The sequence below is a fragment of the Oryx dammah genome, unplaced genomic scaffold (assembly GCF_014754425.2).
Source record: "Oryx dammah isolate SB20612 unplaced genomic scaffold, SCBI_Odam_1.1 HiC_scaffold_2, whole genome shotgun sequence".
Lineage (NCBI taxonomy): Eukaryota > Metazoa > Chordata > Mammalia > Artiodactyla > Bovidae > Oryx > Oryx dammah.
The window spans coordinates 174,079,677-174,105,075 of NW_024070186.1; the positions used below are offsets into that span (position 1 = coordinate 174,079,677).

The 25,399-nt window shown below is 45.1% G+C and overlaps 1 protein-coding gene across 1 annotated transcript in view; it reads left to right on the forward strand.

Moving 5' to 3' along the window:
* TMC5 (transmembrane channel like 5) overlaps positions 1-25,399 on the forward strand; it is a 65,072-nt gene that overhangs the window by 11,970 nt on the left and 27,703 nt on the right. The window contains exons 3-10 of the mRNA XM_040257094.1: positions 1,214-1,374; positions 5,392-5,481; positions 10,559-10,658; positions 13,245-13,332; positions 14,094-14,342; positions 16,429-16,580; positions 20,790-20,934; positions 21,830-21,985. Of these exons, the coding sequence (XP_040113028.1) occupies positions 1,214-1,374; positions 5,392-5,481; positions 10,559-10,658; positions 13,245-13,332; positions 14,094-14,342; positions 16,429-16,580; positions 20,790-20,934; positions 21,830-21,985 (1,141 nt within the window). The remainder of the gene's footprint in view (positions 1-1,213; positions 1,375-5,391; positions 5,482-10,558; positions 10,659-13,244; positions 13,333-14,093; positions 14,343-16,428; positions 16,581-20,789; positions 20,935-21,829; positions 21,986-25,399) is intronic.

Sequence of the window (25,399 nt, forward strand, 5' to 3'; positions counted from 1 at the left end):
GTTGCAAACAGTTAGACACGACTTAGTGACTGAAAAACAAGAACAAAAATATGGCATTTGGGTGTGTAGTGGGATCAAATGTCTTCAGAACCTAAATAGGAGGGTTAAAAGGACTAGGTCAAAATGTCCTCTTGGTCTTATCCCCCAGTGCCTGGTTCATCATTGAAAATATACCTTTGACCTGTCACTCCCTCGTTTATTATCTTCCCTGGTTCTCCATAACCTTCGGGAGAAAGACTCCACCACTTGACTTATGGTACCTTAAGAATGAAGATGTGCTGCGCTAATGTAAGATGCCAGCCAAGCCCCGGCTGACTGGCCTCCTCCCACTTCTGCTATCCCCTCCCTGTCATTGTTGTTTAGTTGCTAAGTCATGTCTGACTCTTTTGCGACCCCATGGACTCTAGCCTGCCAGGCTCCTCTGTCCATAAGATTTCCCAGGCAAGAATACTGGAGTGGGTTGCTATTTCTTGTCCAGGGAATCTCCCCAACCCAGGGATCGAACCCACATCTCCTGCACTGGTAGGCGAGTTCTTTACCACTGAGCCACCTGGAAAGCCCATCTTCTCCCTACCTCCACCCTATACTGTAGGTCAGTGGTTCTTTTCCTTGGCTGATGCTTATAATTACCTAACTACCTGGGGGGGCCTTAAAAATCATACAAATACCTGGGCCCAACTTTCAAAGCTTCTATTTAGTTGTTTGGGGTGAGGCCTGGGAGTTGATATATACATAAAATTGAGAATCTTTGCTCCAGGTTAATTGACCTTCATAGCATTCCTTTTATATATTCAGCCCTTTCTGGTCTCACAGGTTTACTTGTGCTATTCGTCATCTTTGGATGCCCTACACCTAACTCTTTATGTATGGATTTGTCTTTCCAATCCCAGGGCAGATGTTTCTTTTCCATGTAGATTTCCCTTCAAACTCTCAGCCCAAATTTTCTCTTTCCTGTGAACTCATTGGACCTGTCTTATATTCACCAGTTACTACTTGTATTATAATTGCTTATGATTGTGTTTAAGAAGCTCGACCAGACTGTATGGAGAGCTCCTTGAGGGCCAACAACCCATGTCTTTGTCTTTGTGTTCTCTCCCTCTTGCCCATGCATGGTTGGCATTCAGTGGAATGAATGGATGGGTGAATGGATGGATGGATGACTGTCCTTACTGTACTACCAGATGAATACTGATTCATCATTTTGGGATTGCAGAATGCTCAGCAGAACATCTTCAGTCCAGCCCCCATTTCACCATGAGGGTGTCAGCCCCTTGGGCAACTTTGGGAGAGAAGATGTTGATTATCCTGAAAGCATTGAAATGAAATCTGTGGAGATGGCAAATCCATATCCAGGTGCTCCTGGCAATGGCTACGGTAAGCATTTGTTAAGAAGAGGATCATTTCCTGGGAAGAAAATAAAATTCAATGGGCTTGGGACCAGTCATTAAAGATCAGTGAGGGAAGTTGTTTACCCCTCCTCCTTCAAACATCCACTTTACAAGGGCTGAACCCTGAGGGTGTAGAGAAGAGAAGCAGTGTCATCATTTATCTGAGCACACTGGGCAAGAGTGTGTGGAGGCTGATGATCAAGTTCAAGCCCTTGGTGGTTATGTGAGAAAGATGGTCTTAGTGTGGCCAGATCCTCAGAGTTTTCTAGAGAAGCCCAAAATCTGGATTTTTACATGTTCCAAAATAACTTTTAAAATAAATGAATAAAATCCCTGTGCTGAGCAAACAAAACAATTGGTAGACTAGATTCAGTTTGCGTGGCTGCCAGTGGCCAGCTTTAGTTAAGCACTTCCTAAAGGTGTTCAGATGGTCAGCATTTATATTTTTGGAATCTGCTAGGGATACAGAGAGTTAGAAGCAGCTCTGTCCTCATGGTACTTAAAGCCTAGGTGAGGAGGTGACAAGAGCATTTGAAGACTAAAGAAAATGAGCAAACAGATGGATAATATGTGAAAAATCATATCATTTTCAGAATCTGCTGTGTGTAAAGGTTTAGCTCTGGGAGGTAAAGAAGATTCTACCAGTTCTCATCTTCTGAGAAAAAAAAAGGGGGACTTTTCTGATAGAGAAAGCCAGCTCATGGCACACGTCGATGTTATAGGAATTCAGAGCTGGAGAAGGGAGTGCTCAGCCTTGAACAGAGCGTGGGGTCCAAGTGCTGATTGGTGCAGATGAAAGACCGCTGAGCCCTGACTGGTAGGGAAGAGACTGAAGAAGACAGGGAGGAGGAGATGGGATGCGTTGCCACACACTCAGGAAAAATGCGGACTGTTACACATTTGCAGAGAAAACATTCAGTTGGGCTATTCCAAACAGTTATGTCAGTCATTCTCAGTGGGGCATATGTATCTCAAGGGGTGAAAATTATTGAAAAGGCCAGAAAAAAACTTCCTCTTTTTATGTATAAAGAAGATACACAAACACATAGTTATACAGTATGCTGCTAAGTCGCTTCAGTCGTATCCGATTCTGTGCGTCCCCATAGACAGCAGCCCACCAGGCTCCCCCGTCCCTGGGATTCTCCAGGCAAGAACACTGGAGTGGGTTGCCATTTCCTTCTCCAATGCATGAAAGTGAAAAGTGCAAGTGAAGTTGCTCAGTTGTGTCCGACTCTAAGCGACCCCATGGACTGCAGCCTACCAGGCTCCTCCGTCCATGGGATTCTCCAGGCAAGAGTACTGGAGTGGGGTGCCATTACCTTCTCCATTATACAGTATAACTATGGTATTAAAATGTCGTGGGGGGACTTCTCTGTTGGTCCAGTGTTTAAGAATCCACCTGCCAGTAAAAGAGACACAGGTTCAATCCCTGGTCCGTGAAGATCCCACATTCCACTGGGCAACTAAGCCCAGGTGCCACAGTACTGAAACCCAGGCACCTGCAGCCCATGCTCCGCCACAGAAGAAGCCACTGCAATGAGAAGCCTGCAGATCGCAACTGGAGCAGCCCCTGCTTGCCACAACTGTAGAAAGCCAACTATAGCAGCAACAAAGACCCAGTGCAGCCAAAAATCAGTAAACAAATAATGTCGTGAGGAAGGGCAATGAGGAAAATATCTTAAAAGACTCCTTAGGTGGCTGGTAATGAAAAAAAAAAAGATTGAGAAACACTGCCCCACTCTAATGGAAGCAGAGCTAATAACCGGTTTGGAGTGTTTCCCATGCTCTGCAGACTCTTCTAAGCACTTTACTTTTACAGTCTTGTTTCCTCTGCAGCAGACACTACTGTTCTCCCTGTTTACAGAGGGGAAAACTGAGGTTCAGAGAGAAACGTGCTCAAGGTCACCTAGCTACTAAATCAAAAGAGCCTGTATCAGACAATCTCCCTGACTCCACTTTACTGCTGGGTAGAAGCAGGGAAATACGGATTGCTGACCACCAAGCTCCACAGAACACTGGAATTAAAAAGCTATTTTTAAAAAGTGGCCACATAAAGTGTGGTTTCATTCTCTGGGCTCCTTTTAGGACCAAGGTTGTAGCCCCAGCATTCTCTTGCCCAGTGCTATACCATCTTGTTAGACTATGCACTTTTAAGGAGAACCCATTTCATCCATGTATCTTCCAAGGCTCCATGTGATTTTCCTAATGCTTGGCACACAGTAGGTGCTTGAGCAATGCTAACTGAATTAAAAGCAATAGCTATAAGGGATGTACCGGTTAGCTGTTGCCAGAGGAATGCTGAGTAACAAACAACTCTAAAACCCAGTGTTGCACAGTAAGCATCATTTATTACTCACCCACACATCTGTGGGTTTGCTTGGAGTTTGACTGAACCACATTGGGTTTGGTTGTGTCTGATTTGAGTTCACAGATTCTGTTTAGGTATAGTGTCCTTCTTGACCCAGTGAACTAACCTGGGCCATTTTCATCCCATGCCATAAGCTGGAAGCACACACAGTGGCGAGCAGAAACATATGGTGTCTCTGAGTCCTTGGTTTGGAACTAGCAAACTGTCGTTTCTGCTATGTTCCACTGGTAGAGGCAAGTCACATGACCAAGTCCAACCTCAGTGGAGGTGTCCAAAGTGGAAGAAGTATAATGTTTGCTGAAAAACAACTGATTTACCACAATAGTATATATTAAGAGTTTGTGGTGTTCTGGGATTTGTTTCAAGCACTTTTATACATAGTTACATCAGTTTCACGTATTAACTGATTCCGTTTCCCCAACAAAAATTAACTGCTTCAATTTCCCCAACAATCCTATGTGAAGGCCTATTATTATCCCTGATTTACAGACTAAGAAACTCGGACTATTAAGTAATATATGCCAGAGAGCACACAGTTAATAAAGCAGCAAAGCTGGGAACTGATCCTTGGCAAGAAGTTCCAGAACCTCCTGCTGTATAATTTTGTATGTCTCCATCAAAATGTGCTCCATTTTTTTCTGTTGTGGAGTTTAGACTTCAGTGTTTATCATAAGTTGAATAAAAATATATCAAAATGTGACACTGTCACATAGATGTCGAAAGTAGACTCTGTCCCTAAGAAAATCATGCCAAATTTCAAATTTATTCATGTGTCATCATAAAAGGCTACAACTAGAAGGAAGCTTTGTAATCATCTCAACAATTTTTAAAAGGAGGACTTTTTTTTAACAGAAGTTTTAGGTTCACAGTAACATCGAGAAAAAGGTGACCGATTTCTCAAATACCCTATGCCCCACACGTGCATGTGTGCATGCTGTCACCCAGTTGTGTCTGACTCCCTGAGACTCCTTGGACTGTAGCCCGCCAGCCTCCTCTGTCCATGGAACACTCTAGGCAAGAACACTGGAATGGATTGCCATTTCCTACTCCAGGGAACACGTGCATGGCCTTGCTCATTATCAGGGTCCCCCACCACAGTGGGACATTTGTTACAACTGAACCTACATTGACATATCATTATCACCCAAAGTCCTTAGTTTACATTAAGTTTCACCTTGGGTGGTACATTCTATGGGTTTCAACAAATATATAATGACTTGTATCCATCTAAGGGTATCCTACAGAGTATTTTCACTGTCCTAAACCCTTCTGAAGCTTCTCAGGTGGCGCTAGAGGTAAAGAACCTGCCTACCAATGCTGGAGACATAAGAGACGTGGGTTTGATTGCTGGGTCAGGAAGATTCCTTGGAGGAGGAAATGGCAACCCATTCCAGTATCTTTGCCTGGAAAATCCCATGGACAGAGGAGCCTAGTGGGCTACAGTCCATGGGGTCACAAACAGTGGGACGTAACTGAAGCAACTTAGCACACAAACCCCTCTGAGCTCCATCTATTCATCCCTCCAGACAAGTATTTTTCAAACTCTGAGTTATTGCCCACTAACAAGGTCCCGCTGACCACTGTGTGCTCAGTAGTAACTAGTGTGGGATTAATTGTCTTGTCTCTTCATTCCAGTGAATCCTGCTTATGTGGGTGATGAAGGTCCTGGCCCAGCTTATGGAGACCCACCCTTGTCTGGACATAATTGGCTCACTTCACCCCAAGGTAAGGCTTCAGTGGACAGTGACCAAAAGCATCCGTCCTGCAGAAGGAGCTCATTCAAGGCAATGCAGACATTGCCACTGCCTCTTGGTCTCTGGTGTAGTAACTGATGCAGTACTTCCTTAATTTATCACAATAGGTTTTATTCTAAACATGTAGAGTTTTTTTCTCCTTTGGATATCAAGGTGTCTTCACTAGGACTCTTCTGGTTGCAAGTGACAGAAACCCAGCTCACCAGGCCCAAGGCTTGTGCTGTGGAAAGGATGTGGGTAAACAAAGAACAGAAGGTAAAATTACCTTCCAGCACTTTAGTACAGAGCCTGGCATGGCACATAGTAGGTGCTCAGAGGTATTTGTTGGATGAGTTACAGGAACCAGGGCCTCTGGGTCTGAAGCCAGGAGCTCAGGGCCACCTGGACTCTCTTTTTCTCCATCTGTTTCACAGATAGCTTCTCTTTAGGCTTCACCTCATTCATCTCAACTAGTCAGGCCTTCTCTGCAGGCCAGGGAACTTGATAGCAGACACACACACACAGCTCAGCAATCTCAGGGGAAACCTTCCCTTCTTTCTAGGCCTATCGGTCATTACTGAGGAACCTTTCTCCACCCCCATTTGGGACACATGCCTACACATGAACAAATCATTTTTACATAGGAAAGAAAGCTGAGTCACATGTCCATCCCATGACTAATACATGTATTGGTGAGGTGGCATTGCCTTGATCAAAATTTTTCTGAATAATCATAGAATTATTATGATAGTGGAGGATAGGGGCAATCAGCTCGAAGAAGGCTGTGAAATCAGTTAGGAAGCTCTGTAAGGATCGTTGTGTGCTGTGAGAAAGGTCTGATCAGAGGCAGAGGCCAAGGAAATGAAAAAGCATCAGAGGAGAGAGGCCAGGGAATGCTGGAAGCTAGAGGCAAACCTGTGAATACCAAGGAATAAATTGAAGACATTCTCTGTGTAACAACACATATTGTGGGGCCCCGTGACTTGAAACCATCTCTCACCTTCTGACACCCGACCCTGTAGCTTCACTCTTTACGAGCCTTCTTAAAGAGGCCTGTATCTTTCAAGAGGTTGGTGTTGCCACTTGGCAGAGAAAACCATGGGGATATAAACAATCATGCTCTCTGTCTGTCTTCCACAAGAGCAGGGAATGGCTTTAACTACTGGGGAAAAGAAATGCTTTCGAACCTCTGAAGATGATCTGTGGCCAATATGAAGATTAGGGCCTCTAGGTGGATGAGGAGTTCCCAGAAGGCAGAGAGGAGTAAAGAAATAGAGGAGCCAGAGATGAACCTGGCTTTCTCTACCATTTCGCTTTACTAGTTCTGATTCTCAAATCATTTACAATTAACTGATGGACAGTCTTCTGATAGAGTGTCACTTTGGTGGATCATGCTAGCAGCTAGGAAGTGCCTGGCGCATAGTAGGTCCTCACAAATATTCATTTATGAATGAAGGACATGGTGAATGATACATCAGCATCTGGTTACAGGAAAGGACCAGGGTGATGTAATTAAGGCACTGTGCTTTGGGACCAGACAGACTTCGGTTTGATCCTGAGCTCTTCTACTTGCTGGTTTTGTGGCCTTAAGCAAATTACCTTTTGGGGCCTCAGTTTTCTTAGTTACAAAATGGGGTTTACTACAGTACTTACTTCATAGGGTGATTGTGAAAATTAAACAATATATTCTATTTAAAGTAATTGGTCTGCAGGCATTGTTACTGATATTATCATTTATTGTTTTTTACAGGGAACTTTTTTCCCAGCTGTGCTGGGTCTTTGTTGCCGTGTGCAAGCTTTGTCTAATTACGGCCGGGGGGCACAGCTCTCTAGTTCTGGTGCACAGGCTTCGTTGCTCCACGGTGTGTGGAATCTTCCTGGACTAGGGATTGAACCCATGTCCTCTGCATTAGCAGGCAGATTCCCAATACTAGTAATTATCGTTGGTGTGGGGAGAAGGAAAGAGTTCTATTATTAGTCCAGTCCTGCCATTTAATGAGAGTATGATTAGGAGGGAGTTTAGTTCATTCCTCTGCACCTCAATTTCTCCAACTACTGAATAAACAGCACGGCCAAGGTGATTTCCAGATCAGGTAGGGACTGTGTCCAGGTGCGCAGCACTGACGTAGGACAGTGGTTTAGCAATAAAGGGAGTTATTTTCCTCTTGTGACAAGAAGTATGCCAGGAACGAGTCCAGAGTTTTCAACGCACCTCTGCCCATGAAACTCTCAATGCCTGAGGCTCCTTCTGAAGCATCTTTGCCCATCACCCTTGGCTAGTGAGCATTTTACCCTCTTGTTTTCCAAATGGCTGTATCGGGTCAGGAAGAAGGTGAAATGGTGAAATGTCAAAGGTTAAATCAGGCAAACTTTCACACATTGAAGAGCGTTAACGGAAGCCACAATCCTGCTGGCTAGAATGGGGTCACAGATCCATCCTAGGCTGCAAACGGAGCCACCCTTTGCCACAAAGGAGGCTGGGAGAGTCATAACGGAGCGCAGTGCCTACACAGGAAAGGAGGCATCTGCTGATGTGAGAGAGAGAATGGTGTGGGAAGCAGACAGACAGCAGTGGGGCCACCCAGGCAGTCAGGAGAGAGCAGCTGTTTCACTGTAAGCCCATCTGGATTAATATAGGCACATAACACCAAAACTAAAGCGTAAGTCTTGGACCAGAGGCACCAGTTAAAGAGAAGACCTTGCCCTTTGACTATGACTCATTTAGAAGAATCTCTGCCTTCTGTTTATAGAATCCTATTGCTTTAATAAAGAATTCTGTTTCTGGCCTTTTACCTAGCTACTGGGACAGCGTCTGCACAGGAAAACAACTGCTCTTCTCAGGGATCCCCCTCTGGTGTAGATGTGGGGAGCTGTACTGTGGTTTGTGGGGGACTGGTTTTGTCCATCTCATCCTGGCATTAAAACCTGTGAATGGGGCAGCTCTCTGTGATTCTTGTCACTTTTCTGGGCGGTTCCCAACGATGCCAGTGTGACTGCTCTATGAGGTCTTGGGATGCTCACCTTGGTGAGACCTAAGGCTTGGGGGAACGAGAGATGCTTTCTGGTGGTCAAGTGAATGAAATCATTGTCGAGGTTGAGCATGTCCCTTCTGGGGTCCGAAGCCATCCATCTTCAAGTCAGATTGTTCCAGAAAAGACACCGGTGAACTCAAACTCCATCCTGGTCACCTCCATTTCTGACAGCGATGTAACAGACTCCCAGATTTTCAGCAATCAGAATGACAAAAAGGGCAAACAGTTAGTACGATTTGCAACACCTTTGAAGGAATCGTTTGCTCAGACTCTTCATCACTCAGAAAACACAGGCTTAGACACCCCTCATACTTCACACGAGAACATCCAAGGTGAGACCCTGGGGCAGAGGAGTTAGGATGGGAGCAGCCCCTTCTGAGTTGCCCACAGGGCTGTGGTTTTAAAACACGGGATAGGGTGAAGGCTTGGTAGATGGCCTGAGGATGCTTGGGACTCGGAAGGGGTCACTTTGAGAGGATCTAGAACCTAAGAAGGAGCTCATTTCATGTGCCCCGTGTTCTGCCTTTTTGTTATCCATCGAATTTAGTTTTATTTGCCTGCCACTCTCTGCGCGTGTGATACAGGCACACCTGTCATTTCCATTTGCTGAGAGACTGAGGCTCAAGGAAATTAAATGACATAGCAGACCTGGGATCAAACACAGATCTGCCTGATTCCCAAGCCTGACACCTGCTTTGCACCCAATCCCTAGGTTCGAGTATCATGGGATGCCTCTATTTGTCAAGTCCTCCGTGAAACCAGGTCTTAACTGAGACCCTCCCTTGCCTCACAGCTCCTGATATCAAACACTGGTTTCCAAGATGTTGTTTCTGTTTCATCCCGTAATACTCCAGGCATGAAGTCCAGCCATTCTCAGTGACTTCTAAGAGGGGAGGGGGGAAAAAAAATCTATTCACACCAAAGCATGTTATGAGTTTAGCTCCTTTGTTGAAAGATGGGGCGTCTCTTGTCACATTGCTGTCTCCCTGAATTTCTGGGCTTTTTTCCTCCTTCACCTTTATTCGTCTGTCTGTCCCCACTTCCCTCTCAGGAGATGCTCAAATTCCTCATCTTCAGCCAAGTGATTTGGAGGCCCTCTTCTGGGAACTCTCACTCCGCCTCAGCTGTGTCATTGAGAGGAGGAGGGGTTCCATGCAGCTCAACAACAGGGCCAGGAGCCAGCCACTCCTGCCATGGGCCTGGTGGCCCCCGCTGCTTCCCCGTTATGGATGGGGCCACAGTGCCATGCAGACAAAACCCACCCAGAGGGAGAAGGCACTGCCTTTTCTTTGTTTTTTGAGTCTTGCTTTTTTGAGAAGTAAGAAACCTTTTTCATACAACCCCTCAACAGACCACCGCTCACATTCACCAATGTGTCGCATGCCTGGAGCTAAACAGGTCACCTGCTGGGGGCTGGGGCTGTCGGGATAGGCTCAGACTCACAGGGACCTGCCTGCTGGAGATGGGCCCTGGAGATGGACCCCAACCTGCAGAAGCCCAGGACCATGAGAGGGAGGCGGGTAGATGCCTAAACTGAATTGGGATCCTATTAAAAAGGAGAGATGACTGTGGTGTAGGTGATCACAGCATCTGCCACGTGGACTCAAAGTGTGAATCTGAGTTCTCGGGAGAAGGGAGGAGGACAATCCAGGGCGGAAGAGCAGAAGACAACAGTCAAGAAAAGTAAAGAAGATGCTTGGGCCTGGAGCTCAGAGGGGCGAGAGAAAGCCGTGCAGGAAATTAGAGAGAAAAGAGCCAGGCTGACCACATGTTCTGGCTTTGCTGTATGTGCCGTGTCATAGGAAAAAGGAAAACATGGAGTTGGAATTGCATACAAACTGTCATGTGATTTGGCTTTGAGATGTCACACGTGTATGCACCTTCTTCTTGTTTTTATTTGTGACTTTTCAGCTCACTGAGTCTGCATATTCTTTCCTGTGCACTCGTAAAACATGCTCTAGATCTTTAGCACCATATTTTCAAATGCTATTCTGTTAAAATTAAAAAAAAAAATTATCTCCATTTTTTTCCCTACAGGACAAAAGTTAATTGAGTCTCTGATACCCATGACATCTAGAGACAGAATTAAAGCCATTAGGAATCAGCCAAGGACCATGGAAGAAAAAAGGAACCTTAGGTATGAACCAAATGTTTTTTTCCTTGCACAGATCTCATGGAAACCTTAGTCTTCTACCTTTGTCTCATGTCAGAAAGATAAGAAATAAATGCAAGGGAAGAGGCAATCTTCCTACTAAAGAATCCACGTAATGTGTGTTGGTTACCTGGACTGTGGACTGTGCTTAGTGACCTGCTTCTAGAGAGTGGAGGACGGAAAGAGGGGGACATCGCTTTCTGGGGTGAAGTCTGGCTAATCCTACCTGGGCCAGATGCTCAAGGCTAACATCCCCGGAGATAAGTCATGTGATCAGAGAGTCACCTCTGTGTGTGTGCATGCAGGCGTGCTTAGTCCTGTCTGACTCTTTGTGACCCCATGGACTGTAGCCCACCAGGCTCCTCTGTCCATGAGATTCTCCAGGCAAGAATATTGGAATGGGTTGCCATTTCCTTCTCCAGAGGATCTTTCCAACCCAGGGACTAAACCTGTGTGTCTTGCGTCTCCTGAATTGGCAGGCATGTTCTTTACCAGCTGAGCCACCTGGGAAGCCCCCAACCGCCGTGTACTCTCTCCTAAAACCCACAACCCTAGTCTAACCAGAGGAAAAAAGCAGAGAAACCCTAATCAAGGGACAGTCTTCATATTACCTGAGCAGTATTCTTCAGAACTGTCAAGGTCATCAAAAAGAAGGAAAGTTTGAGACACAGTCAGACTGGAGAGTTCTAAAGAGACATGAGTACTAATGCGGTATGGTGTCCTGGATGGGTCCTGGAATAAAAAATGAGCATCTATGGAAAAACTAGTCAAGTCAGAATAGTCTGGAGTTTAGGTAAAAGTTACACACCGATGTTGGTTCCTTAGCTGCAACTAACCTACCTTGGAAATGTAAGATGTTAGCAGAGGAAATGGTGAGTAGGGGATGGGGATTTTCTGTGTTGTTTTTGTAACTTCTCTGTAAATGTTAAACTCCTCTTAGAAAAAAAGTGTGTGTAAGGGAAGATTTCCCTGGTGAGCCAGGGGTTAGGACTTGGCACTTTCACTGCTGTGACCTGGGTTCAGTGCCTGGTAGGGGAACTAAGATCCTACAAACCATGCTGTGCCAGGCAGGGGCAGGGTTGGGGGTTGGGGGTACACAGAACTAAATCAAACGAAACCACAGACGCTTTCTAAGCCCAGGAGTTCAAAAGCAAGAGTGAGGGCTGTTTAAGTCTTCAGCCCTTCTTACATTTATCACTCCTCAGCATTGTTCTTTTTGCAACTTGTTCGGAGTTGACAGGGCTTCCCAGGTGGCACAGTAGTAAAGAATTCTCCTGCCAGTGCAGGAGACACAAGAGACAAAAGTTCATTCCCTGGATCGGGAAGATCTTTTAGAGAAGGAAATGGCAACCCACTCCAGTATTCTTGCCTGGAAAATTTCATGGATAGAGAAGCCTGACAGGCTACAGTCCATGGGGTCACAAAGACTGGACATGATTGAACATGAGCACAAGAGGCTGGTAGTAGAGTAGATGCAATTGCTAATAAATAATTGTATATATGTAAAGAAATGATGCAATTGTTCTGAGGTTCAGAGTCTGGCAGGGCAAGTAGATTGGTCAACAAGTAACTTATAAATGATAGAAAGAATATCTGGCCAAATCAAGGGAGAAGGAGATTGCAGGGGGAGGACTAGAAGATAACAGGACTAGAGATAACAGTCCGCTTGGGCAAAGTAGGGGATGTCTGTGAACTGAGCTTCGGAAGATGGTGTTGTGGGGGTGGTGGGCCTTTGGCTGGGCCAAAGGAAAGAGCCCAGAGCAAAGGAGATGTGATGAGTTCATGGAAAAGTAAAGAGAACAACTGCAGCTGGATCTTCTTGAAAACACTCTTATGTTTCAAACTCTGCTTGGCTCTGTCTGTCACACAGTGAGGGCCTTGTGGTGACCCAAGAGACTTCACAGCAGGATTTTCAATCTGACATTTGAGTTGAGCTGTCCTGTTCACTGTCGGCTATACAGCAGCATCCCTGGTCTCTAGATGTCAGCGGCACTCCCAACCCCCAGTCTGACAACCAAAAAATGTCTCCAGACATACCTAAATATCCCTTGAGGCCAAAAATCTTCCTGGTTGAGAACCACTGTCTTATAAGACCCCAGCCACCTACTCACCGTTATCACTCACACTCTCCACCCTTCCCCTGCTCATTCCTGCCCATCCTGGCCTCCTTGGGGCTTTGAATTGGCTGTTTCCTGTGCTCAGACAGTCCCTTATCCACAGACTAACCCCCTCTTCTCCTTCCAGACTTTGTGCAAATAAGGCACTATTCAAATTGAAACGGGGTCTTCATCCCAGCATTTCCCACCTCCTTACTCTGCTCTGTTTTCCCCTTCTCTTTCCCATAGTACCAGTCACCTTCTATTATCTTATATTGTTTCCCTACTTTATGATGACATTTCTTATTTATTTTCTTTTTCTCCCCACTAAGCTGTCTGCTCCATGGGCTGGGGAGATCTGTCTTTGTCTCACCACCTGGGACTGTGCCTGGCACGTGGCAGGCACTCAAGAAATGTCCAAGGGATGGATACATTACCGCATTGGTGTCTCACTTTCTTCTGCCCTTTCCCACAGGAAAATGGTTGACAAAGAGAAAAGTAAGCAGTCCCGTCGTATCCTGGAGCTCAACTGCTGTGCTCAGTGCCTGAACTCCATTTCACTGGTAAGTCGGTCTTTACTGAGGTCAGTAAATGGGCACAGAGTAGGGTGAAACCAGGGAGCAGGGAGAGTGGGGATGACAGGGACTCACAGGAAGGGAAAACCAAAATTCAGGGCTGTTTCCTTGAAAGAATGTAGAAATTGGGTCAGTTTAGGTGTGGGGAAAACGTGGGCATAGGAAAGTCTAAGGAGCTGCAGAGTTATTTAGTTATTTGGGCAACCTAGCTCCTGTGAGTGTCACCTTCAACAGCAAACCTAGGAAGGTAGTAAATAGTAGTGATATCGACCTGGGTTCTTGGCCTTTCTTGATCAATAGAAATTGATAAGAGGCCAGACAAGAAATTCAGGCTAGTCTTTACTAAGGCGCCTGCAAAAACAAGCAGCAGGTTCTCTTGCTTGCTCCCCAAGTAGGGGCAGGCTGGTTCCTAATATGGGCTGAGAGTAGGGGTATGTCCAGGGGAGGGGTGGTGATGGTGATGCCATCCAACCATCCCATCCTGTCACCCCCTTCTCCTCCTGCCCTCAGTCTTTCCCAGCATCAGGGTCTTTTCCAGTGAGTCAGCTCTTTGCATCAGGTGGTCAAAGTACTGGAGCTTCCGCATCAGCATCTGTCCTTCCAATGAATATTCAGGGTTGATTTCCTTTAGGATTGACTGGCTTGATGTCCAAGGGACTTAGAAGTGGTGGCCTGTTGCTATTGTCAGGCCTGCTCAGTATATATTTGTTGAGGGGCCATCCAGCCATGTGCTTTGTGTCTACCCCAAGGCATACCGAAGGTTCAAGAACAACCTGTCGGAACTGCTCAATTCCATCAGCCTGTGGCAGAAGACGCTCAAGGTCATTGGAGGCAAGTTCGGCACCAGCGTCCTCTCCTATTTCAACTTTCTGAAGTGGCTTTTGAAGTTCAACATTTTCTCGTTCATTGTGACCTTCAGTTTCATCATAATCCCTCAGCTAACTGTGATGGAGAAGAATCACCTCCGATTCACTGGGCTGGAATTTTTAACCGGGGCGGTAAGTGCTCCCCTACACCTGGAGTTCATACTTGGAAACCCAGGACATTCCTGCTGGTGCCCTTCCAGGCTTCTCATTTGTCTGAGAGTCAACTGCGAAAGTGGGTGTTTAAAATGCTTTCTCTTTTTCTCCAAAGTGACACACACACAATTCCGGGAGAATTTCTGTCTCCCGAGGTGACCATGTTAACAGTTTCTGTTGTCCAGAATCCTCTTCTCTGCACACCTTTGGGCATGTTATGCACAGACATACACTTCTTTTTTTTCAAACAAAAGATGAATTATTCATATAGACGTCCTGTGACTTGCTTCCTTCCACCATCTTATATTGGTGTTCATAGGTCTACCTTTTTTTTTTTTTAATTTTCTTTCTACAAAATACAGTGCTTCTTAAAAAAATTTCCTAGTATAGAAGAGAACAAATTAAGAAAAAGTCTATTTCACCCTTGCTCTTTTTTCTACCTCTCTAGTTTGGAGTGTATCTTTATCACCATTTTTCTTCCTATACAGTCATAGATACATAGATACACAAGTCGATAATACTAAAATATTTTTTTAAATCAAAAGAGGGTGAAATAATACAAGTCTTGCTTTCCAACTTTTTTTGCTTTACTGTGTATGTTGAGCATGGATACACATCCATGTTATTCTCTTTATTAACAACCACAGTGTATCTACCAAGCTCTCTATTGGAGCACATAGCTCCCACCTTGTGAATTTACCATCTAGAAGAGGTTTCTGCCACTGAGATTCTATGGATAGACAAGAGTCAAATCTGGCTCACCGTCTGTTTCTACATAGCCTGCAAAATAAGATTGGTTTCCACATTTTTAAATGGTTGGAAAAAAATAACAAGGATAATATTTTTAATTGGAATATAATTGCTTTACAGTGTGTTAGTTTCTGCTGTACAATGAAGTGAATCAGTTATATGTATACATATATCCCCTCCCCTGTGGACTTCCCTCTCACCCCAGTGCCATCCTTCTCATCTAGGTCATCACAGAGCACTGAGCTGAGCTCCCTGTGCTATACAGCAGGTCCCCACTAGCGATCTGTTTTATACATTGTAGTGTATCCATGTCAATTGTACTCTCCCAATTCATCTCGCCTTTCTCTCCTCTACCCTCGTGTCCACATGTCTGTTCTGTATATCTGCCTGTGTATTCCTGCACTGCTAACAAGTTCATCTGTACCATTTTTTCTAGATTCCACATATATGCATTAATATACAATATTTGCTTTTCTCTTTCTGACTTACTTCACTCTGTATGACAGACTATATCGATCCACATCTGTACAAATGACCCAATTTTGTTCCTTTTTCTGGCTGAGTAATATTCCATTGTATATATGTACCACATCTTTATCATTCATCTGTTGATGGACATTTGGGTTATTTCTATGTTCTGCTTATTGTAAATAGTGCTGCACTGAACAATGGGGGTACGTGTATCTTTTTGAATTATGGTTTTCTCAGGGTATATGCCCGTAGTGGGATTGCTAGGTAATATGGTAGTTCTGTTTTTAGTTTTTTAAGGAAATAAGGGGCCTGTATAAATTACAGGAACAAATTAGAGAGACCCGGAGGAAACAATCAGACAATTGTGGAAGGTAGAACATTGGAATGTACATGTAATTGTTGAATTGTTTCCTCCAGGTCTCTCTAATTTGTTCCTCTGATTTACACAGGTGCCTTATTTCCTATAAGTTGAAGTTTAGACCTAAAGACTTGGTTTGTTTCATTTTAAACGTTATACCGTAATACTTAATAGATGACACAGGCACATAACAGCTGGCTGTCCTGCTTTTAGCCGTGCTTGGCTTGGTCACTGGCTCCAGGTCGTGATTACTGGGCCCCTCCATTGTAAAATTGTGTTGCTTTGCAATTCCTTTCCACCTCTAAGAGCCTTGTGATAAGACGTCTAGGTTCTCACTGGCCTTGTTTGCCTCTTTCCTGGCAAACAAAATGTCTAAACTTACCAATGCAGGCTTCTTATATACGGAAAAAGGAAACTCTGCTGCCCATAGTCATTCACTGTTTTCTTGAGAGATCCACCTGACCTGGGATTTATTGTCCTTTTCAGGGTTATTTTACTAACACAGTGATGTACTATGGCTTTTACACCAATTCTACGATCCGGCATGGCAGCAGCGGGGCCTCCTACAACATGCAGCTGGCCTACATCTTTACAATCGGAGGGTGTTTGGTCATCTGCTTTTTTAGTTTGCTCTTCAGGTATGGAATGTTTGCATTTTCTGATTCTAAGCTCTTTATAGTTTTAGGGATTTTAGAGACTCAAAAGTTACTGGGAGAACAGTTTCTCTGCAATTTCAACGTTCTACTCCTGTCTGATCCTTTCTTGTCCTAGAACATAGGACATTTGGACAGAGGAAGAGAAATTTTCATGTGCTTTTAAAGAAATTGGTCGGTCTGAAAATAAGGATGCAGTGACTCAGGTAGTTTTGATGAATGGTTGTAAATTGACAGTTGTCAAATGTCCAATCTGTTAAACCTGTTAGTTTACTAGGTCTTTGTAACAAAGTACCACAGACTGGGGGGCTTAATCAACAACATTTTTTTTTCTCAAATTCGGGATGCTAGAAATTCAAGTTCAAGATGTTTCAGCAGGGTTGGTTTCTCATGAGGCTTCTCTCACCAGCTTTCTGACAGCCACTTTCCCCTGCTATCCTCATATGATCTACACTCCATGCATATCTTGAGTCCTAATATCCACTTCTTATAAGGACACCAGCCATGTTGGATTGGGCCCACTGAAATGATCTCACTTTACTTTAACTACTTCTGTACAGATCCTATCTCAAAACCCAGTCTATTTCTGAGGTACTAAGGGTTGTGCGTATGTGTGTATTAGTCTCTCGGTCATATCTGACTCTTTGCAACCCCATGGACTTTAGCCCTCAGGCTCCTCTGTCCATTAGATTCTCCAGGCAAGAATATTGGAGTGGGTAGCCAGCCATTCCCTTCTCCAGGGAATCTTCACAACCCAAGGATCAAACCCGGGTCTATTGCATTGTAGTCATAGGACTTCAAAATAGTAATTTTTAAGGAGTACACTTCAGTCCATAACAACCTCACTGCCAGCATGATAATCCAAAATAAAACAAGATTTTGTTTTGTCCTATTGAACTAGGAAATGTTTCTGTTTCTTAAGCTGTTATTACTTGTTGGTGGCAAACTTTACAAAGGTAGTGTCCATTTTGCTCAGAATTTTTTCACATGCCAGGGTTAGTGCTTCCTGGACCCAGTTTCAATGAATCCTAGACATCTCCATGATAATTACAGCTGCCTTTACTGAGTGCTTACTGTGCTAAGGGCTACATTGACTCTTGCTGTGGGCTGAATAATGCTCCCTCTTCAAAGATGTCCAAGACCTAATCCCCAGAAACTGTGACTGCTGCTGCTGCTGCTGCTAAGTCGCTTCAGTCGTGTCCGACTCTGTGCAACCCCATAGACGGCAGCCCATCAGGCTCCCCTGTCCCTGGGATTCTCCAGGCAAGAACACTGGAGTGGGTTGTCATTTCCTTCTCCAGTGCATCAAAGTGAAAAGTGAAAGTGAAGCCGCTCAGTCGTGTCCGACTCTTAGAGACCCAATGGGCTGCAGCCTACCAGGCTCCTCCGTCCATGGGATTTTCCAGGCAAGAGTACTGGAGTGGGTGCCATTGCCTTCTCCGGAAACTGTGACTATGGTACCTTATCTGGCAAAAAAAAATTTTTCCAGAAGTGATTAAGTTAAATATCTTAAAATGGGCCAATGCAATCACGAGGGTCCTTTAAAGAGGGAAGCAGGAAAGGCAAAGTCAGGGAAAGAGCAGAAGGTGCTACTCTTCTGGCTTTGAAGATGAAGGTGCCACAAGCCAGGGAATGCAGGCAGCATCTAGAAGCTGGAAAAGGCAGGGAAACAGATTCTCCTCTAAAGTCTCCAGAAGGAACACAACTCTGCCCGTACCTTGATTGTTGACCCATTTTCTTATTTCTGACCTCTAGTAAGAAATTGAAGAAAGTGGAGAAAACCACTAGACCATTCAGGTATGACCTAAATCAAATCCCTTATGACTATACAGTGGAAGTGAGAAATAGATTTAAGGGACTATAACTGATAGAGTGCCTGATGAACTATGGATGGAGGTTCGTGACATTGTACAGGAGACAGAAATCAAGACCATCCCCAAGAAAAAGAAATGCAAAAAAGCAAAATGGCTGTCAGAGGAGGCCTTACAAATAGCTGTGAAAAGAAGAGAGGTGAAAAGCAAAGGAGAAAAGGAAAGATATACCCATTTGGATGCAGAATTTCAAAGAATAACAAGGAGAGATAAGAAAGCATTCCTCAGCAATCAATGCAAAGAAATAGAGGAAAACAATAGAATGGGAAAGACTAGAGATCTCTTCAAGAAAATTAGAGATACCAAAGGAACATTTCATGCAAAGATGGGCTCAGTAAAGGACAGAAATTGTAGGGACCTAACAGAAGCAGAAGATATTACGAAGAGGTGGCAAGAATACACAGAAGAACTGTACGAAAAAGATCTTCATGACCCAGATAATCACGATAGTGTGATCACTCACCTAGAGCCAGACATCCTGGAATGTGAAGTCAAGTGGGCCTTAGGAAGCATTACTACAAACAAAGCTAGTGGAGGTGATGGAATTCCAGTTGGGCTATTTCAAATTCTGAAAGATGATGCTGTAAAGTGCTGCACTCAATATGCCAGCTAATTTGGAAAACTCAGCAGTGGCCACAGGACTGGAAAGGGTCAATTTTCATTCCAATCCCAAAGAAAGGCAGTGCTTTCTGAAATGCCAAAGAATGCTCAAACTACCACACAATTGCACTCATCTCACATGCTAGTAAAGTAATGCTCAAAATTCTCCAAGCCAGGCTTCAGCAATATGTGTACCAGATGTTAAAGCTGGCTTTAGAAAAGGCAGAGGAACCAGAGATCAAATTACCAACATCCGCTGGATCATCGAAAAAGCAAGAGAGTCCCAGAAACACATCTATTTCTGCTTTATTGACTATCTCAAAGCCTTTGACTGTATGGACCACAATAAACTGTGGGAAATTCTGAAAGAGATGGGAATACCAGACCACCTGACCTGCCTCTGAGAAATGTGTATGCAGGTCAACTAGCAACCACTAGAACTGGACATGGAACAACAGACTGGTTCCAAATAGGAAAAGGAGTGTGTCAGGGCTGTATATTGTCACCCTGCTTATTTAACTTATATGCAGAGTACATCATGAGAAACACTGGGCTGGAGGAAGCACAAGCTGGAATCAAGATTGCCGGGAGAAATATCAATAACCCAGATATGCAGATGACGCCACCCTTATGGCAGAAAGTGAAGAAGAGCTAAAAAGCTTCTTGATGAAAGTGAAAGAGGAGAGTGAAAAAGTTGGCTTAAAGCTCAACATTCAGAAAACTAAGACCATGGCATCCAGTCCCATCACTTCATAGCAGATAGATGGGGAAACAGTGGAAACAGTGGCTGACTTTATTTTTGGGGGCTCCAAAATCACTGCAGTTGGTGATTGCAGCCATGAAATTAAAAGACACTTACTCCTTGGAAGGAAGGTTATGACCAACCTAGACAACATATTAAAAAGCAGACACATTACTTTGTCAACAAGTGTCCATCTAGTCAAGACTATGGTTTTTCCAGTGGTCATGTATGGATGTGAGAGTTGGACTATAAAGGAAGCTGAGGGCCATAGAATTGATGGTTTTGAACTGAGAGTCCCTTGTACTGCAAGGAAATCCAGCCAGTTCATCCTAAAGGAGATCAGTTCTGGGTGTTCATTGCAAGGACTGATGTTGAGGCTGAAACTCCAATACTTTGGCCACCTGATGAGACGAGCTGACTCACTGGAAAAGAACCTGATGCTGGGAAAGACTGAGGGCAGGAGAAGGGGATGACAGAGGATGAGGTGGTTGGATGGCATCATCAACTCGATGAACATAGGTTTGGGTGGAGTCCAGGAGTTGGTGATGGACAGGGAGGCCTGGCGTGCTGTGGTTCATAGGGTCGCAAAGAGTCGGACACGACTGAGTGACTGAACTGAACTGAAGTAAAAATACATGTTGTTTTAAGCCAGTAAGTTTAGGGCAATTTGTTATAGCAGCAGGAGGAAACTAATACAACTCTCATAGTGAACTAGTATTATCCCCGTTATACAGATGTGGAAACTGAGGGTTAGGACCCTTAAAATGACAAAATCCCGTGGTTGGCAATCAAAGATTACAGTCAGATCGCAAAGCCAGTGCTGCTAACTATTGTGTTTGCTGGTGCCCTGTTCCGGAACTTCAGGCTAACTCTTCCATGTCGCCTTTCACCGCTAATGATGGAACTGTTCTTTGTTATAATCCCTGCACCTCCAATGTCTGTCCCAGTAATGCTTGGGTATTCTGGTTTCTGCCTTCCCAGTATGGCCAGGTATTTCCGGAACAACTTCATTAACCCCCACATTTACTCCAGAGGGATCGCCAAGCTCATTTTTTGCTGGGACTTCACTGTCACTCATGAAAGTGCAGTAAAGCTGAAACAGAAGAATCTGAGCACTGAAATCAGGGTAAGGAGAGCTAGCTTTAAATCCCTTCCCATGGCCAGTCTTCTTTCCTCCTTCAATATGCCTGTAACTTTTCTTAAAGTAATAATATTTTATTTTTTATTCTCCATGATATTGGCAAAAAAAAAAAAAAAACACAAAACCCCTAAAACTATTTTAAATGCCCAGTGCTGGTGATGGTGTAGGGAAATGAACATTTTCACACAACGTGGTGACTTTGTTATTGACATAAGCTTGCTGAAGGGCAGTTTAACAATTTATAACAAGATGTTAAATACTTATTGACCTCACAGTTCTAGGTTTATAATTTTATCCAGTGGTTTTTGACTTGGGGAAGATCTGCCCCCAGGGACACGGGGCAATGTCTGGAGCCTTTTTTGATTGTTGCCTCAGAGGAGTGTGTATTACCAGCATCTAGTGTGTAGAGGCCAAGATTCTGCTCAACATCCCACGGTGCACAGGACAAGCCCTCAACACAGATTTATCAACTCTGAATAACAATAGAGCTAAGGTTGACAAACCATGATCTATAGAAAAATATTTAAGAGAAAAAAAAAGAGCAAGCAGAATTTATAAACTAAGGGGCTTTGACAAGAGGGTTGCAGAGGGTTCCTCAGCCTTATTCTTCAAGAAGGCCCTATGGCCTCAGTGTATTCTCTCAAGATCATGGCCCCAATCTCTTTCCCTCTGAGATGGAAAAGGTATTCAATGAAGCGACGGGGGGTTCTTGCCCATTAGAGATTTTCCTACTGGTCTCCTAATCCAAGCTCATGGTGCTTTTTCCCACTCTCTCACCTGTGGGTTTGTGTCTTTTTGAGAGCACCAAACCCTAGGGGTGGTAATCTTTGCTGACAGTGTAGGGGTTCTGCGAGTGAACTTGACTTCCTTGTGTTTACAGGAGAACCTGTCAGAAATCCGTCAGGAGAACGTCAAGTTAGCATTCAATCAGCAGTTTATCCGCTTCTCTGCCCACGTGGCAGCCTGGGTTGTCTCTTCCGGAGCGGCCGTCACCTGCTGTGTAGCCGTTTATTACCTGGCTGACAACAATTTACAGGTAACCAGAGAGGCCGGAGATCCAGGGTCCAGAGCACAGAGAAGCAGGTGAAGGGACGGGATGCAGGAGGAGGCGGGTGGGGTCCTGGTCACCACTGAAAACGAGGTCGTGGCCAGCAGCATTGCCACCAGGAGGAAGTTTGTTTAAAAGTGCAAAATCCTGGGTCTTTCTCTTGGTCCACGGACCCAGAATCTGCATCATAAGAACATCCCCAGGGGATGCGTGGGCACACCTCAGGGTGGAGGCTCTGGCCTAGTGGAGAGATGGGAACTTTGGCCACAGACCTGGGATCAGGTTCTGGTGTCCTCCTTTATCGTTACATCCCTAATGCCTCTCTGGCACCAAGTAGACACTTAATAAATATTATGAACCAATGGAATTTGGCTAGTGATTTACTCTCCCCGCGGGCTTCCCTGGTGGCTCAGATGGTAAAGAATCTGCTGGCAACACAGGAGACTGAGGCTTGATCCATGGGTCTGGAAGATCCCCTGGAGAAGGGCATGGCAACCCACTCCAGTATTCTTGCCTGGGAAATCCCATGGATAGAGGAGCCTGGCGGGCTACAGTCCATGGGGTCACAAAGAGTTGGACGCGACTGAGTGACTAACACTTTCACTTTAGTCTTCCCAAGCCCCTAATTCCTTACCTATAAACTGGAATGCCTGTTTTGTAGGTGTGTGGTCTGGACTAGAGAAAAGTTATGTGAAGAGTCTACTTAGTACCCGGTACTGTGGGTGATAAAGGAATGTTAGCTTTTTTTTTTTTTTTTTTGATATGAACTCTGAGACTAATTAGCTGGTGGGTGGACAAAGTACTGTTTCTCTGTGATTTTCAGTTACTCTTCTGGAAATGGGGCTAATTGTAGCTGACTTTGCAGACCCCTAGAATTGTGGTACAGGTTGGTCTGATTGTGTTTCTTTCTTTATTGTCTTCCCAGTACTCTAAATATAAAATCTATCCTCCATGGCACGATTGATAGATCTTTTGTGACGTGGCCCCTGCCCATATCTTTAGTCTCAATACCCCACAACCACCTGTATATCACACCAGCAACACTAAATGATGTGCCCCTAGTTCCCTGAACACACCATGTTTTCCCTTATCTCTAGGTGGGAAACACGCAGTTCATTCTACACTGCCACCCCTCCCCTTCATCTGGCCCACTCCTCCTTTTCTCCCTCTAGACCTCAGCATGAGTGACACGTCCTCCAGGAGATCTTACCATCACCTCTCTTACTAGACTGAGTTAGGTGCGCCTGACTCTGCAGTCTTTCCCTGTGCCCTTGCCACATGCAGCACTGAAAATGCTTGTTTACACATTTGTTTCTTCAAAAGAATAGCCAGGCACCTGGCCCAACTCCTGACACATAGTAGGTGCTCAACCCAGTGGAGGAGGAGCCAGCAAGAAATGGGTGTGAAATGGTACAAACCTAAGGGTTCCCGTTAAGGTTTGCCCTGAAAGAGATGAAACTGAGTCCCAGTGCTCCAGGGCCTGGCACTGCCTACCTGGGTTGGAAGCTGCGGCAGGGCACTGTAAGTATAAAGAAGACTTCTGAGTCTCTCCTTCACGCCGAAGGTTTTCTTCACACTCACCTGAAGTGAAGAACGTAGTGAAGGAGGAGGAGAAGAATCATTCCCATTGTTTGAACGTCTGTGCCAGGCGGGATCAACCCTCTGCACAGCTCGAGGAGGCACATTCATTGGCAGCTACAGTTTCACATGAATGGTGCCCCAGCTGTGTCATTTAGCAGCTCTGCAACTGGACCTTTCCTTATTTGAAAGTGAAAGTGGCTCAGTCATGTCCGACTCTTTGCAACCCCATGGACTATGCAGTCTATGGAATTCTCTAGGCCAGAATATTGGAGTGAGTAGCCTTTTCCTTCTCCAGGGGATCTTCCCAACCCAGGGATTGAACCCAGGTCTCCCACATTGCAGGTGGATTCATACCAGCTAGAGCCACCAGAGAAGCCAAGAATACTGGAGTGGGTAGCCTATCCCTTCTCCAGTAGATCTTCCCAACCCAGGAATCAAACTGGGGTCTCCTGCATTGCAGGAGGATTCTTTACCAACTGAGCTACCAGGGAAGCCCCTTATGTGGTCTCACTTAATTCTTACAGTGTCTCTGTGGGTTATATGATAATCTCCCCATCAGGCAGACTAGGAAAGAGGCTCAGAGAAGCTATGCTTGTGGTTGCAAAGCTTCAGCTTATAGGCACAGGGAGGGGCACAGCATTTGACCCTAAGTTACTCTGGCTCCAAAGATACTGTGAAAGTGCAAGTGGTGTTTTCAAAGCTGCTGCTGCTGCTGCTGCTGCTAAGTCGCTTCAGTCATGTCCGACTCTGTGCGACCCCATAGATGGCAGCCCACCAGGCTCTGCCATCCCTGGGATTCTCCAGGCAAGAACACTGGAGTGGATTGCCATTTCTTTCCCCAATGCATGAAAGTGAAATCGCTCAGTCCTGTCTGACTCCTAGTGACCGCATGGACTGCAGCCTACCAGGCTCCTCTGTCCACGGGATTTGCCAGGCAAGAGTACTTGGAGTGGGTTGCCATTGCCTTCTCTGTTTCTAGGTCTAGCCTCTATGATTATAATTCACTCAATAAAGATGATGTTTACTTTAATACTCTGACCTAATTAATATTCTGATCAAATTAGTACTGAAATTGAAGTCAGTCATGTCCGACTCTCTGTGACCCCATGGACTGTAGCCTCCAGACAGGCAGAGTCAGGCTTCAGGGTGGGAAATGAGGGAACTTTCAGACATCAGATAAATCCATTAGAATCTCTTACTCCAAGAGTGCCTGACAGAGGGGCGGCATAGGCTTCACTCCAGACAAATGCCAGGGAGGTGTCCCCACAAAGGCAGGGGCACCCCTCTGACCCTCATAGAAAAGAGCAGCGCGGGCTAGCAGAGGCTCCCCTTGCAGCACCCGAGGACAGGCAAAGCTTGGTGAAATGAACAAGGGCACACAGGATAGCAGAGGAGAAATTCCCTTGTGTCATAGCTTTGGTAACTCAAGCTTTTCTTTCAGCAGCCTGGAGCACATTCTCACGTTTCCAAACCTCTTGGTGAGAAAAGTAAAGTCACAGAATGGCTGTTTGGCCATAGGTCCCTGAGTCTGATAGACCCTGGTTTCAAATCTGCCAATTCCTAGCTGGGGAACCCTGGGCAAGCATCTTTGCCTCTCTGAGCCTCAGGTTGTCCATCAGTTAAGTCTATTAACACCCACCTATTGGGCTATAGTGGGAATTAAAGCATCATGTGAGTGATTCTCGGCCGAGGGCAAGTGCTTGGTAAGTGGTCCTTTAATGGCTTATCAGAGGAGCTACTTCTGGGGTTTTCCCACCTTGGGGGATCTTCTGAGTCAGGCAGAGAAGGGTCCAGGGTACAGTCAGCAACTTGATTCTCTCC